At 27.0% G+C, this 12,781-nt stretch overlaps 1 protein-coding gene across 1 annotated transcript in view; it reads left to right on the top strand.

Moving 5' to 3' along the window:
• Window positions 1-2,843: 2,843 nt before the first annotated feature.
• The window catches only part of LOC117172763 (facilitated trehalose transporter Tret1-like), a 20,146-nt gene continuing 10,208 nt past the window's right edge, over window positions 2,844-12,781 (top strand). The window contains exon 1 of the mRNA XM_033360968.1: window positions 2,844-3,128. Within this exon, the coding sequence (XP_033216859.1) occupies window positions 2,978-3,128 (151 nt within the window). The 5' untranslated portion in view covers window positions 2,844-2,977. The remainder of the gene's footprint in view (window positions 3,129-12,781) is intronic.

Genomic DNA, 12,781 nt, shown 5'->3' with positions numbered 1-12,781 from the left:
TTCGAAAACTGATTTTCAAGCCATCAGGGGCCAACTCGAGCGGCCTGAAGCGGCCAGGCAAATTTTATGCGTGGTTATAGAATCCGGAGTCTCAATTGTACATTTAGTTCATTGCTACTTCTTTTGTTTGAATAAAAAGAACTGAAATACGTCAGACGAAACTTTTAGTGAGTTCAAGAAAAAGAAATGGATCGTTCTAAATAAAAAATTGTTTCGTTAATACATTTCTGATTTTCAGCTTTCAGTAGTTCAGCAGAAACGCCGCTATGTGCCGCAGAGCATATATTTCCTCACAATTCAAATTAGTTCTCATGGTTTTTCTGTATTAAGTGTCTATAACTGTAAGTAGCGAATTGCGCATTGAACAGCAAGCACGTGAAAGAGTTTGTCTGAGGTTGGAAAGCTCAAACAAGAAGATCAGAGGGGGGACGATTCAGAATGAGGAAAAGGAAAAACTAAGACAAATCGAATAGAGAGGAAAGAGTATAGGGTAAAAGGTATAATATTAGAGTAGATAGATGCAAAAAACCAGTAAAAAAGAAGGGCTAGAGAAGATAGGTGCGAAGTTAGATCAAGAGGAAGTGAGAAGGATAGAAAAGGAAGGGTCGAAAGGAGAGGAGAGGAAACAGGCATGCAAAAATAAAATTGAAGAATCAAGGACATTAAAGGTATAGATTAAGTAAATAGCAGAAAAGGAAAGGAGAAATTTAAATAGAATATGGATTATTTATTGAAGAATACAGATAATTTACAGAATATGAATTTAAAGGTATTACAGCGATAAAGGGAAAGAGTTAGTAAATGGAAGAGAAGTAAAGAGAGGGGAAAGGTTGGTTGATAAGAAGCAGGGATAATAAAAGAGGTGGTAAGGATAAAGGAAAGGAAGCAGGCTAAATAAACATGGTTCAATAAAAATTAAAAATAGATAGAAAGGACTTAAATGAAGAATGAAAGGTGCAAAATGGAAGGAGGAGGAATAAAAAAGGCAAAACAATTTTTCTGTATTTTTTTAGTTCAACTCATCGTAATGCAACGACTCCTTGAAATTTGTTGATGACATTTTTAGGAGATATTCTTCGTGCTACTACTCGAAGATTAAATAACTAATTCAACATTTTTAAAACAAATTCATGGATTTTTACCTTAAATATTGAATAAATTGTGCATTCATATATTCAAGCTCATAAGGAGTCAATCGAATGTTGAGCAACAAAAAACTTCCACCCGTAAATTTGTTTAGAAAGGTGTGAATATATTTTCTAATGAAAGAATTATTTTAAATAATCCGTTAAAAAACAAACAGTTCTGTTAAAAAATATGTATAATGTTGGACCAATATCTCTAGGATTATTTTTAATTGGCTAACTGCATATTACAAAAGGATTTTCATATAGATATGAAACTTGGAACATTTACTTTGGAATAGAATCTTCTAATGTGTCCCCTAAGGGCTTACATTTTTTTTGCACCTTCTTTTTTATTCCTTTACACACCCCCCACATACTTACTTGGTGGTGGAAGGGTGACCTACAGTTTAAGGTGGCTTCCGAACCACCAAGAGCAACAGCTTTAAGTACTCAGAGAAAACCTTATTCTCTAGAGGTACCGGTCCCACGAAATTCTGGAGATAGGCTAGTGTTAGTAGGCTAGTGAGATAGGCTAGGCTAGTGTTCACCGCATGGGCCGCCGAGGCTCTTCCAGGGTGCGAGGCGGAAATAGAATACGCAAGCCGACGGAGTGGGTCCAAAGCCTACGCTTTAGCCCCCACGACCATCGTCCCACTTTGAAACATTTATTTATTTTTCTAATTAATAATCCTATCGACAAAACTAAGGGTGAAACAATTCCAACAATAAACTTGGCATTTCAATAGTACTATTCGTTTTTTTCAATTAAATTTACAAAATTTCAAATTATATGCACATAATTTTGTTTTATATAGTTAGTGAAGAGGAGATGAACACAACGTTTAAATTAAAATGTGTTCTCCATTTAAACATTTATTTTACTCCATGGTCAATGGACATTATTCCTAAAAAATTACGAAATATTTTAAACAATGTAATTGCTTACAAAATACTATATAATGTAAGACGGGCTCACTTAAACTTACACAGTTTTCAATAAAAAATTTTTCTAACTTGATAATATCAAACTTAAACCTTTGAATATCTAAATTTTGTATTGGATTCGCAGAAATTGAGAAATGGCAAAAAATATAATTTTACCTAATATAAGATTATATTTAAATTCTTTTTATTATAAAAAATATATTACATTTACGGTGCAAAAAATTACTGAATTCTGATTGCTACAGTTTAAAATATACCTTAATTGAGTTTTGAATTTCTAAGCTTATTGAAAGCTGAGAAAATAAATATAGTGATAGCATTTTATGTTTCTTTGAAATAAATAATTTTTTATTTATTTTTTTTTTTTTAACGAATAAACTTCACGAATTTGGGAATTTAGGACACCGGGGAAATTAGTGAAACGTGTTCTTGTTCAATCAATTAAATAAAATTCGTTGGAATTTATAAACAAATACCAAATCTTGCACAAAGATTTTAAAGAATTGTATTTAACTTAATAAGTTAAAAAATTCGAATATAAAAACTTTCAATTTAAAACAAAAAGATGATTGTGTAACTATTTCTCATTAAAGATAAAGTAAAGTAATGTTGTTTTCATCGATGATGCAGTGAAGCGAAACATTCGAGAATCGAGTAAAAAATCTAGATTCATCATGTACTAATACTACCAATTCAGGCGTTTTTATATTTAAACAAATCCGAAAAACCACCAATCAAGTTTCTTTCCTCAATCTGAACACTAAAATCGATTGCATTTCGATGAATAATCAATCGATAATCAGCATTTTTCTAACACTGAGTTTGCACCTATCGTCGTAATATTATTTAAAGAAAAATTATTATCATACTTTCATTGTTATTATAATTTAACAAAATTTGGAGATATGAATACTAATATATTATTGACGCAGAAATCTTCAAAAGAAAATGACGAAGAAATAAATCTCCGTGGGGAAGAGGAAAAATTGACAGATGATAAGGAAGTGTTTCAGAAAAGAAGGATCTGGTCGCTACAAATTGGTGCTGCCATTAGTGGTAACTAAAAAAATACATTTCTTTATTATAAAGACTAAATAATATTAATTATCAGGAAGAAAATAAATTGAAACAATCTTTAAATAAATTTTGCAAAATAAGAGGTGGCGCAAGCCCCATGCAATTTAACTCGCATTTCCCATAAGAAAAAAAGATTTTTTTGAATATTTTATTCAGAATCGTCAATCTTAACTAAGTTGCATTAAAACTTAACAGTTATCTTCACAAATAGCCATAAAATACAAATATAATATTTATTTTTAAATATCACCCTCATAAGTCTGTTTTATAGGATTCAAAAAAAAACCATAAGTGAAAAAATGAGTTTTGCTAGTTTTCAGCGTTAATTTAATAATAATTAGACTTTTAGATCAATTTTTTATAAATTAATTCTTGTTTTAGCAATTTTCTATTAGAATAAAAATAGAAATTCGCGGTTTTTTCAAAAAAATTTCACTTTTCGTCTAATATTCAATTAGAGTGAAGTATTGCTTACTTAATGTTAACAAACACAATGAAATGCTTGAACAATTTATTATTATTTATGATAATCATTTTGAATAATTCTACAAAGTTGCATTTTTTTAATTTTAACTATTTTTCTATACTTTTCACTAAGGGTGAGTAAATAATTAATTAAATTCAGCGAAAATAATAATTTTAATAAATTATTATTCTTTATTTACTTTTTACCAACTTCTTACTTAGTAAAATTATAATAATGCAATTCAACATTCATAGTTGCTTAAACAATTTGTAATTGTTTATAACTATCTTCTCTTAGTTAAATGCTAGGAATTTGCGATTTTTTCTGAACTAGTAAACTTTTTGTCCACTTTTCACCCAGTGAGCTAATAATTAATGCAAGTTAACAAGGATTCTTATTTAAACAATTGATTATTATTTATAACTATCCTCTTAGAGTAATTCTAGGAAGTTTTTTTTCTGAAATCTTATGTTTGGCTTTAACTTTTTAGTTATGAACAAATAATAAGTGAGCTTTAACAACAATTACTTTTCATAATATTTTCCTTTTGTAAGTGAATTATTTTGGCTCTTTTCCCAATAAAACGAGGAATTTAATCATTAACCGTCGGTGGGAGGATTCGGTCTTAAATGACTTGTAAAAGTTTAGTTTTAAATAACACCAGAAGTTTATTATAGAGCTTAAATTAAGAATTTTGAATTAAAATATATTTTTATATGAGCCCCCCTCCCTTCAGCAAAATACATTCACGAAAAAGAAAAAGATTATTTAAAGTTTGTTTTTTTCTAATATTTATTTATTATTTATTCATAACTAAAAAGGCAACACAAAGTTAAATATTGCAGAAAAAACCCGCTACTTCCAATCATTTATCTGAGAGAAGATAGTTATAAACCATAATAAATTGCTTAAACAACTATTTTTATAAACTTGCATTAATTATTACCTAACTAAATAACAAGTGGAGAAAAAGTTTAAAATCTCAGAAAAAACGCAACTATCTGGCATTAATATAGATGAAAATATTGATTAAAAATAATCATTTATTTGAACTATTACCTTTGAAAAATTTAAGTAATTATTAAGTTATTTCAAGTGAAAAAGAAACAAATAGTAAAAAATTTCAGAAACACCCGTAACTTTCTACCAATAAGAATTGAGAATATTATCAACAATTATGTTAAAATGAATTAATTATAACCCCACTTTATTTGAAAAATTGACAAAAAGTGGAAAGATTCAGAAAAAATGCAACTACTTATGCTGTATTGATATAGAATAAGACAGCTATAAACAATAATAATTTGTTTGAACAATTATTTTTGCTATATTGAACCGCAGTTTACTACGATTAAAAATTGGACAAAAAGTGGCCATTTTTTATTTTAAAAAGCCGTGATTTTCTATCTCTTTTCCAATAGAAAATTTCTAAAAACAATAATAAATTGTTTAAAAAATGTATGTGAATATCTAATTATCAGTATAAAGTAGTATTTCATGTAATAGAAACAGTATCCATTTTAAAAAACTGCAAATAAATCATAATTACCGCATAATTAGCGTAAAACAGATTTCTGGGGGTTATATTCGAAAAGTAATTTTTAAATCGTATTCTATGGCTATTTTTGAAGAGAAATGTTGAGTTTCAACTGGATTCAGCTAATATTGACGATTCTGAATGACAATAACTGAACCTCAACAGAAATAAATGTTTAAACAGTATTACATTTTTTTAAGTGAATTATTTTTTCCCACTCCTCAATTTACAATAACAATTAATTTAAACAAAAAAGCTATCTCACGTAAGAGTAAAAAAAAGAAGAATGAAATAATTAGGAGTAGGTGAGAAGAATAGGTCTCTCAATGACTTGTAAAAGTTTTTTTTTGAATGACAATAGGCAGTTTATTGCAAAGCGTATAAAAATGAAAATTTGAAATCGAACATATTTTAATATCAGCCTTCCCCCTCTCTTATAGAAAAATATATTTACAGAAAAGGAAGAGATTGTTTAAAATATGTTTCTTTCTAATGCTTATTTATTATTTTTCATAACTAAAAAGGCAAAGTAAAATTAAAAATTTCAGAGGAACCTGAAACTTAGCAGAACTTATTTAAGAGAAGATAGTTATTTACAACAATAAATTGTTCAAACAGCTTTTTTTCACTTGCATTAATTAATTACCTCACTAAACGAAAAGTAGACAAAAATTCAGTCTAAGTAAAAAATAAACAAATAGTTAGAAAATTAATAAAATCCCTCAGCTCTCTACCATCAAGCACTGAGAATATAATTAACAATAGAAATAGATTTTTTGAATAATTATTACTTTATGTTGATTGAAAACTGGCCAAAAAGTATATCAGAAAAAACCGCAACTATTTAGTATTAATATAAAAGAATATAGCTATAAGCTATAATAATCTGTTTAAACAATTATTCTTAAAATTTAATTAAATCTTAACTTACTCTAAATAAAAGGTAGACAAATAGTTGAAAATTTTAGAAAAAAAACAATAATTTCTAACGCCACCTCTAAATATCCTTTTTTTTCAAAGCAAAGAATGGATTTATTTTTTTGTGAATTTGAACAAATTTTGGGGCGATATACATGTAAAACCGAAAATAATAATTTCCCATGTACTTTTGGACCACCCGTGCAGAAATTGCCAAATGTTTACCTTATTTCCGATTTGGGCCAGATCGGGCACACAATTTTGTGGTTGTTAAATCTGGCCCCGTCTAGACCCCGACTTAACAGCCAAGCTTGCCACTTGCCAGTAGATGGCGCTCCATTAATTTCGGGGACTAAAGTGGGTTAACTCCAAATCGCCCAAGTTTCAACGTAAAGTGTCAAGCGTCAAAAATATTATTATTATTTGGAAAAGTGACAAAATAATTGGGAAAACATTCCAAAAGTGAGCACAAGACAAATGCGTAGGTATAGTATACTTCAAAATATTCCTAAATTACGTGTTGAAGACTATAATAAGTAAATTTATTAAGAATGTTAAGATGAAACCTAACCTCGAAATGAGGTTATTTATTTATAAGAAAAGCAGAAAAAGTAATATTTCATTTGTTGAATGTGAAAACGAATTAGATCAACAATGACGTCACAAGCATATTTATTTTTACGTATTTTTAGGTGATTTGATACTTTCCACAATTAGGTTCAATATAGAAATTAAAAGCAACTTCAATTTAGAAATTCAAACTAAAAATATATTGGAAAATATTGAAATGGTTTATCATACACAAATGCTGGATGTTTTCTTGCGTCGTTTGACTTTTTCCGTTTGCTCGAAAAAAAGTGTCTAGCATACTCCAATTTTTTCAAATCGCGATCTGTTAGATAATCTGATATTTATGTTCTCAAATTTCAGTTAAGGAGGAGATATATTCGATTTTATTATTATTTTATTTAAGAATCCCTTTTAATTGAGAATAAGAAAAATAAATTAATATGGGCCCGATCGGGGCCACGTATGGTTATCACTGGGCGCAGTGCTTGGGCCCCGATCGGGCATCACGTTTCATTTCGAGTCTGGCCTCATCTAGATAGCTTGATTTGAGCCAAATCCTGCCCGATCTGGCCCCGATCAAATCCAAATTGGAATTTCTGCACGGGCACCATAAAGTTCTTTTAAAGTTCCAGAAAATAGATGATTTAAATCCCATTTGAAAGATTCGTAGAAGTTCCAGATGACTTATCCGAACTGGAGATACGCTTTATTTCATTTGCACGGCAGATTAGCGTTTCTTACCTTGGTGTGTTAAAAAATTACAAGAAACGGAGATAGTCTGAGCGCAGTTATTACCTGAGACACTCAGTGTTTTTTACGTTTGGTATAAACCTACATCAATTATTATTCTCACAATCAAATTAATTTTACTAATATTTTTTTTAATCAAAATTGAGAGGGGGAAATGTGAGAAGAATTTTAAAGTGTAGAAGACATTTTTGATTAAAATGTTTCATGTTTTCGCTGCTATCAGTGGTAATTATACATTTTTCGGGTAAACCCTCAAAATTAAAAAAAAAATGGGATTTTTATCTGTCCATCTCTTATAATAATATTTTTAAGAATATTTAAAGATTTTCAACAACTTTAGGTTATTCTAGTGTGCTTCACCTAATATTGTTTTTTTTCTAAACAAAAATCATTAGAGTTACATTCAATAATTTTTGTTTTAAACAATAAACTTCACAAGCTCACACACATTCGGGTGTTGTTAGTGTTTTTTTATCGTAAATTGACACATGTTAAAAAATTACTAGATTTCAAAGAATAATAATTTTTAGCAATTTTAGGGGAAGTTACATCATTCGTATTTTTACACAAGAATCATTATAAATTAAACCAGATTGAGAATATTTCAACAATTTTCGATTATGTCATTATTTTCATCAGATGTTGTTATTTCGAATTTAAAAAAATATATATTTAAAGAAGATTCACTTTTGAAGAATTTTAGGTTATGATAACATTTTTCATTGAAAATCGGTGATTTTAAACAAATAAAAAAAACATTATTAGATTTCAAAAAATATTAATTGTTTATAAAGTTTTGAAGTCTTCAATTATTTTCTGATTCAAAAGTTTCTTCTTTAAAATTAATAATGATTAAATTTCTAAAAAAGGACAAAATGCGATATTTTAAATTTTTCACTTGTTAACGTTTTTGGAGCAAATTTACAAAAGAGCAAATTTTTTAGCAAAATAGTTTTTTTTCACCTCTTGAGGCTTATCTATTTTTGAATCTCATATGTATCGTAGTAGCTTATCAGACTTATTGTACTGCAAAATATCGTAAAACTCAATATTTATCTTTGTTATAATAATTTTAGAAAATGTTTGATGCTTAATATTTATCTCGAGAATAAAAATTCGAGTGAAAAAATAGAGAATTTTAATTCGTTTTTCGCGAAAAAAAATTATTTTCCATTTAATATCTATCGAAATCACTTCTCAGACTTTTTAAACTCCACCATCTAATTTTATAGATATAAAGCTACAAACAAAAAAGCATAAAAATGTTCTATTTTCCCCTTAAATTATTTACAACAAACCTGAATTGTGAGGTTTAACATTTTTCTGGATTTCTGTATGTTTGAAAAGCTACTTCTGTAAATATTGTATGGCAAAGAATTTTTTCGCGAAAAGAAAACGAATATTTTCTGCTTGTTAACTAAAATTATTTATAAAAAATCTAAATATGAAGTAAAATAATCATATAAAATCCAAAAGATGAATTTTCAACAAAATAGTACATGAATTTTACACAGTTTAAAGATAAGAAAACTTAATTTTTAACAAAAAATTGTATTTCAACAAAAAATATCAATTTTAAACTGTAGAGGTAAACCTTAAAAAATATGAATTTTCAATACACTAGTTTAACTTTCAGCCAACTAGTGGAATTTTCAAATGAAAAAGATGGATTTTAAACCAAATAGTTGCATTTTTATCAAGAAGCTTCATTTTCTATAAAAAAACACGATTTTTCAACAAAATATATAACTTTTAACAAAATTGTTGAAATTTAAAAGTAAAAGGACAATTTATCTACAGAGTAGTTAAATTTTCTACCCAAAAATAGAATTTTTTCACAGAAAAGTTAATGTTCTACTAAAAAGTTAAATTTTCATCAAACAGTTTAATTTCTAACCAAATCGTTTAATTTAAACTATAATTATGAATTTCTAACAAAAATGTTAGTTTTTAACCGAATAGTTTAATTTCCTACCAAATTTTCTAATCCCCCACCAACTCAGATAATTTAGGAATTTTTAACCATAAAGGATTAATTTTTAATCAAAAAGATTAATTATATATTAATCTTCAACTAGAAAAGACCAAATTTAATTTAAAAATATAATTTTTTTATTGAAAAATGAAATATATACATTTCTAGTTTAAAAAAATTCCTAACCAGAAAAAAACAACAATTTTTTAAGAAAATAGTTAAATTTACACTCAAAGACATGAATTTTTAACTAATTTTGATGAATCTTTATAAAATGAATTTTCAGCAAAAGAGCTCAACACAAAAGACGATCTTTTAACCCAGAAATTCAATTTTCTAGAAATAGAATAGCTTATTATTTTCGTCTTAAGCTCTATTAATTTATTTCTTATTCCAGATGAAAAAAATGATAAGAAGGGTAGGTAAGTAGAAAAAAAAATAATTTTTCAAAATTTATCATCAGGAAAACTATAGAAAATTATGAGAAACAAATTTGTAACTATTTTTTTCGTAGCGTGTTCCATTTGTATACAAATTTACATTACTTTATTTTTTATGTATTTTTTCACAAATAAAACAAAAACTAAGTTTCCTATGAAAAAGAAATTTATAACAATTTTGTTAATCTTTTTGTGGAACATACTTTTTGTCAATTCGTCTTTTATCGTACCTTGAATAGTTTGACCGGAAAATCAAATTCATTTTTAATAATAATTTTTTGTGTGATCAAAATTCAAATTTTCAATTTTCCAAAAAAGTTAAAAACGTTATTATAATCTTGTAGGGTATTCAAAACGTAATGTTCTTCTCGTCTTGACTTTTTTCACACTAGACTGTTATGTGCGCGCGCACGTGCGCGCTCACTTTTATACTCATTTTTATAATTTGCTCAATTTTCTAATAACAATTCATTTGTTAAAATTTTCTAAAGACTTATATTCTTGTTGAAATTAGATTCTGAAAGAATCAATTCAGTGTATCAATGCACCGTAAAATGTACGAGTACTATTATTAGGGAGTGTTTATATATTCCGTAACGTTATTTTAAACACTTTTACCTTCCCACACCCTAACTGCAGTTACGTAATATTTTTCTGTATTATTTTAAAAAACTTAACAGACGTTTTGTAAATAAAAATATATTTTCAGGATGGAGTGCGGTACAGAAATAAATTAAACAATATTTTGACGTAACATAACAATGCTTTTTTGATATTTGTTTAGTTACACACATTTTAAATTTATTTACAAGGGAAGAAGTATCAGTATTTTTTCAAAGAATTATATGAGTTTTATCATTTTCATGAGACAATGAGGAAAGATTTTTAAATATTCAAGATGTGTTTGTTTCACAAATTATAAGAAAAATGTCAGCCTTTTCAAAAGATATTTAGGTTTTTTATAATTTCAAAAGAAATAATAAATATTCCATAAATTTTCGGAAATGCTTCCAAGGTTTAAAATATTTGAAGTTTATGCGAAACCCTCTGGAATTCCTAAAAATATTTGTAAATGAATCCATTTTTTTCTTAAAATGTTGAAAAATCATTTAAAGTGTAAAAATTTTACCTCAAAATCTTCCAAAATTTCTTACGAATTTGAAGAAAATTATAAAATATTTGTGAATATTTCATATTCGCCAACGAAAAATCTAGATTAATAAAAATATATATTTTACGGGATTTTACAAAATAATAGGAAAAGTTCGAGCCCTTTTAGAATTAAATATCTACACAATACTTCTTAAATTCTTAAAAATATTATTATCTGACTGGAATTTTTCTTGAAATTTAAAAAACTTATTTAAAATCTAAACTTCTGCCGAAAATATCCCCAATTTTTCTAAAAACTTGAGTAACATTAATTTCTTCACTTGAGACCTTTCAAAGTTATTCTAATTAAGGGCATGTGATACTTTACCATATGGGTTTTCAGTTTTTCACACATTTTGTTCACAAATTTTAATTTGGAAAAAAAACATGGGTGTCCCGACGTTTAAGTTTTTAACGTCTGGCTTTCTTTTTGTTTAAGAACTTTCACATAAATCTGCATTTTAAAAAATTTTCTGCAGTTTAAAAATCTTCTTTATTCTTATAAATTTTCGCTATATTTGTAGAATTTTATGGTTTAATTTATTTTTTATTTTTTAATGTTACAAAATTTAAACATTTTGCTTTTAAATCTTCTACTCTTTCTCGAAATTTAAGGAAATATTTGATGTTTTAAAATCTTTTTTGAATTTTCTGCTGAAGCTCATTTTTCAAATTAAAAATTCTTAAGAAATTGCTTTAGGAACCTAAACAAATTGGTCATTATCCTGAATTTTCAAATACGTCCTAAAATATCTTATAAATTTTTATTGTTTTTTAATGGTGTTACAACTTGTATATATCTCTTAAATTTACTAAAATTTATTCTAAAATTATTTATTTTGGCACGATGTTGCTTTAAACACTTTTTAACCCTTTTTTTACATTATAAAATACTATGAAAAAATTTTTAATCTTTTTTAATGAGCTCTTAGAACTCATTAGTAAAAAATTGTTTGGAATGTTCCCATGAAACTAAACTATATATTTTTCCTTTTCTTAACGCCCTAAAAAATTAAGTTTACCTAAATTTGATCCAAATCACGAAAAATGGAAATAATTTTATTAAAATCTTCCATATTATTTTTTAACAATTTTGAAATCTTTAAAATTAACAATTATTATTTTAGAACAATTATTTTAACCCAAATATTCATATATCTTTTAACAAATTTTAAATGTTATTTATAAAAATTTCATTTTTTAGTGACTTAATATTCCTTGAAGGGAAAAAATTTGAACAGTTTGACATATATTTTTGAAAATTAAATGAAAATATTAATCTCAGAACACCAGAATAATTCCGAAAAAATACTTAATTGAAATAGAGGTACATTAATAATAAATTCATTTATATTATGCAAATCATATTCAATGTTCCATTATATAACCTACAAGTAAATAATGTATTTATTTGTTGCTTATGTTAATTAAATTGAAGGTAATGTATGTATTTAATCTCTCCCTTTTACGGGTTTGAGGGCCACCGCTCCCTGTACATATATTTACAATTCCATCCTTAGTCTAACTTAACTACTACTTATATTCTACTCTTTTGCATTACGCAGCATAAACAATAGTAACAATAGTGATATTAATTCCTAAAATGAGCGAGCTTCCAGAGCTTCCGTTTCCTCTTACTATAAAAAAATGCATTTTCCACGATATTGAAAATAATTTTCGTTTTTTACTGTCCCTTTTCAGAATCACCCGTTTGGCTCTGCACTACTCCCTTGCTTTCCCTTACTTCATCCAATTTCTTCATCCACATCACTCCCTGTCCACTACCATCCAAGATCCATCTTACACACTCATCCACACTCAACT

This window comes from Belonocnema kinseyi, chromosome 5 (genome assembly GCF_010883055.1).
Source record: "Belonocnema kinseyi isolate 2016_QV_RU_SX_M_011 chromosome 5, B_treatae_v1, whole genome shotgun sequence".
In the NCBI taxonomy this organism is placed as follows: Eukaryota; Metazoa; Arthropoda; class Insecta; order Hymenoptera; family Cynipidae; genus Belonocnema; species Belonocnema kinseyi.
Note: the sequence above shows the minus strand (reverse complement) of the source record. Positions and strands in the feature narration are given on the sequence as shown.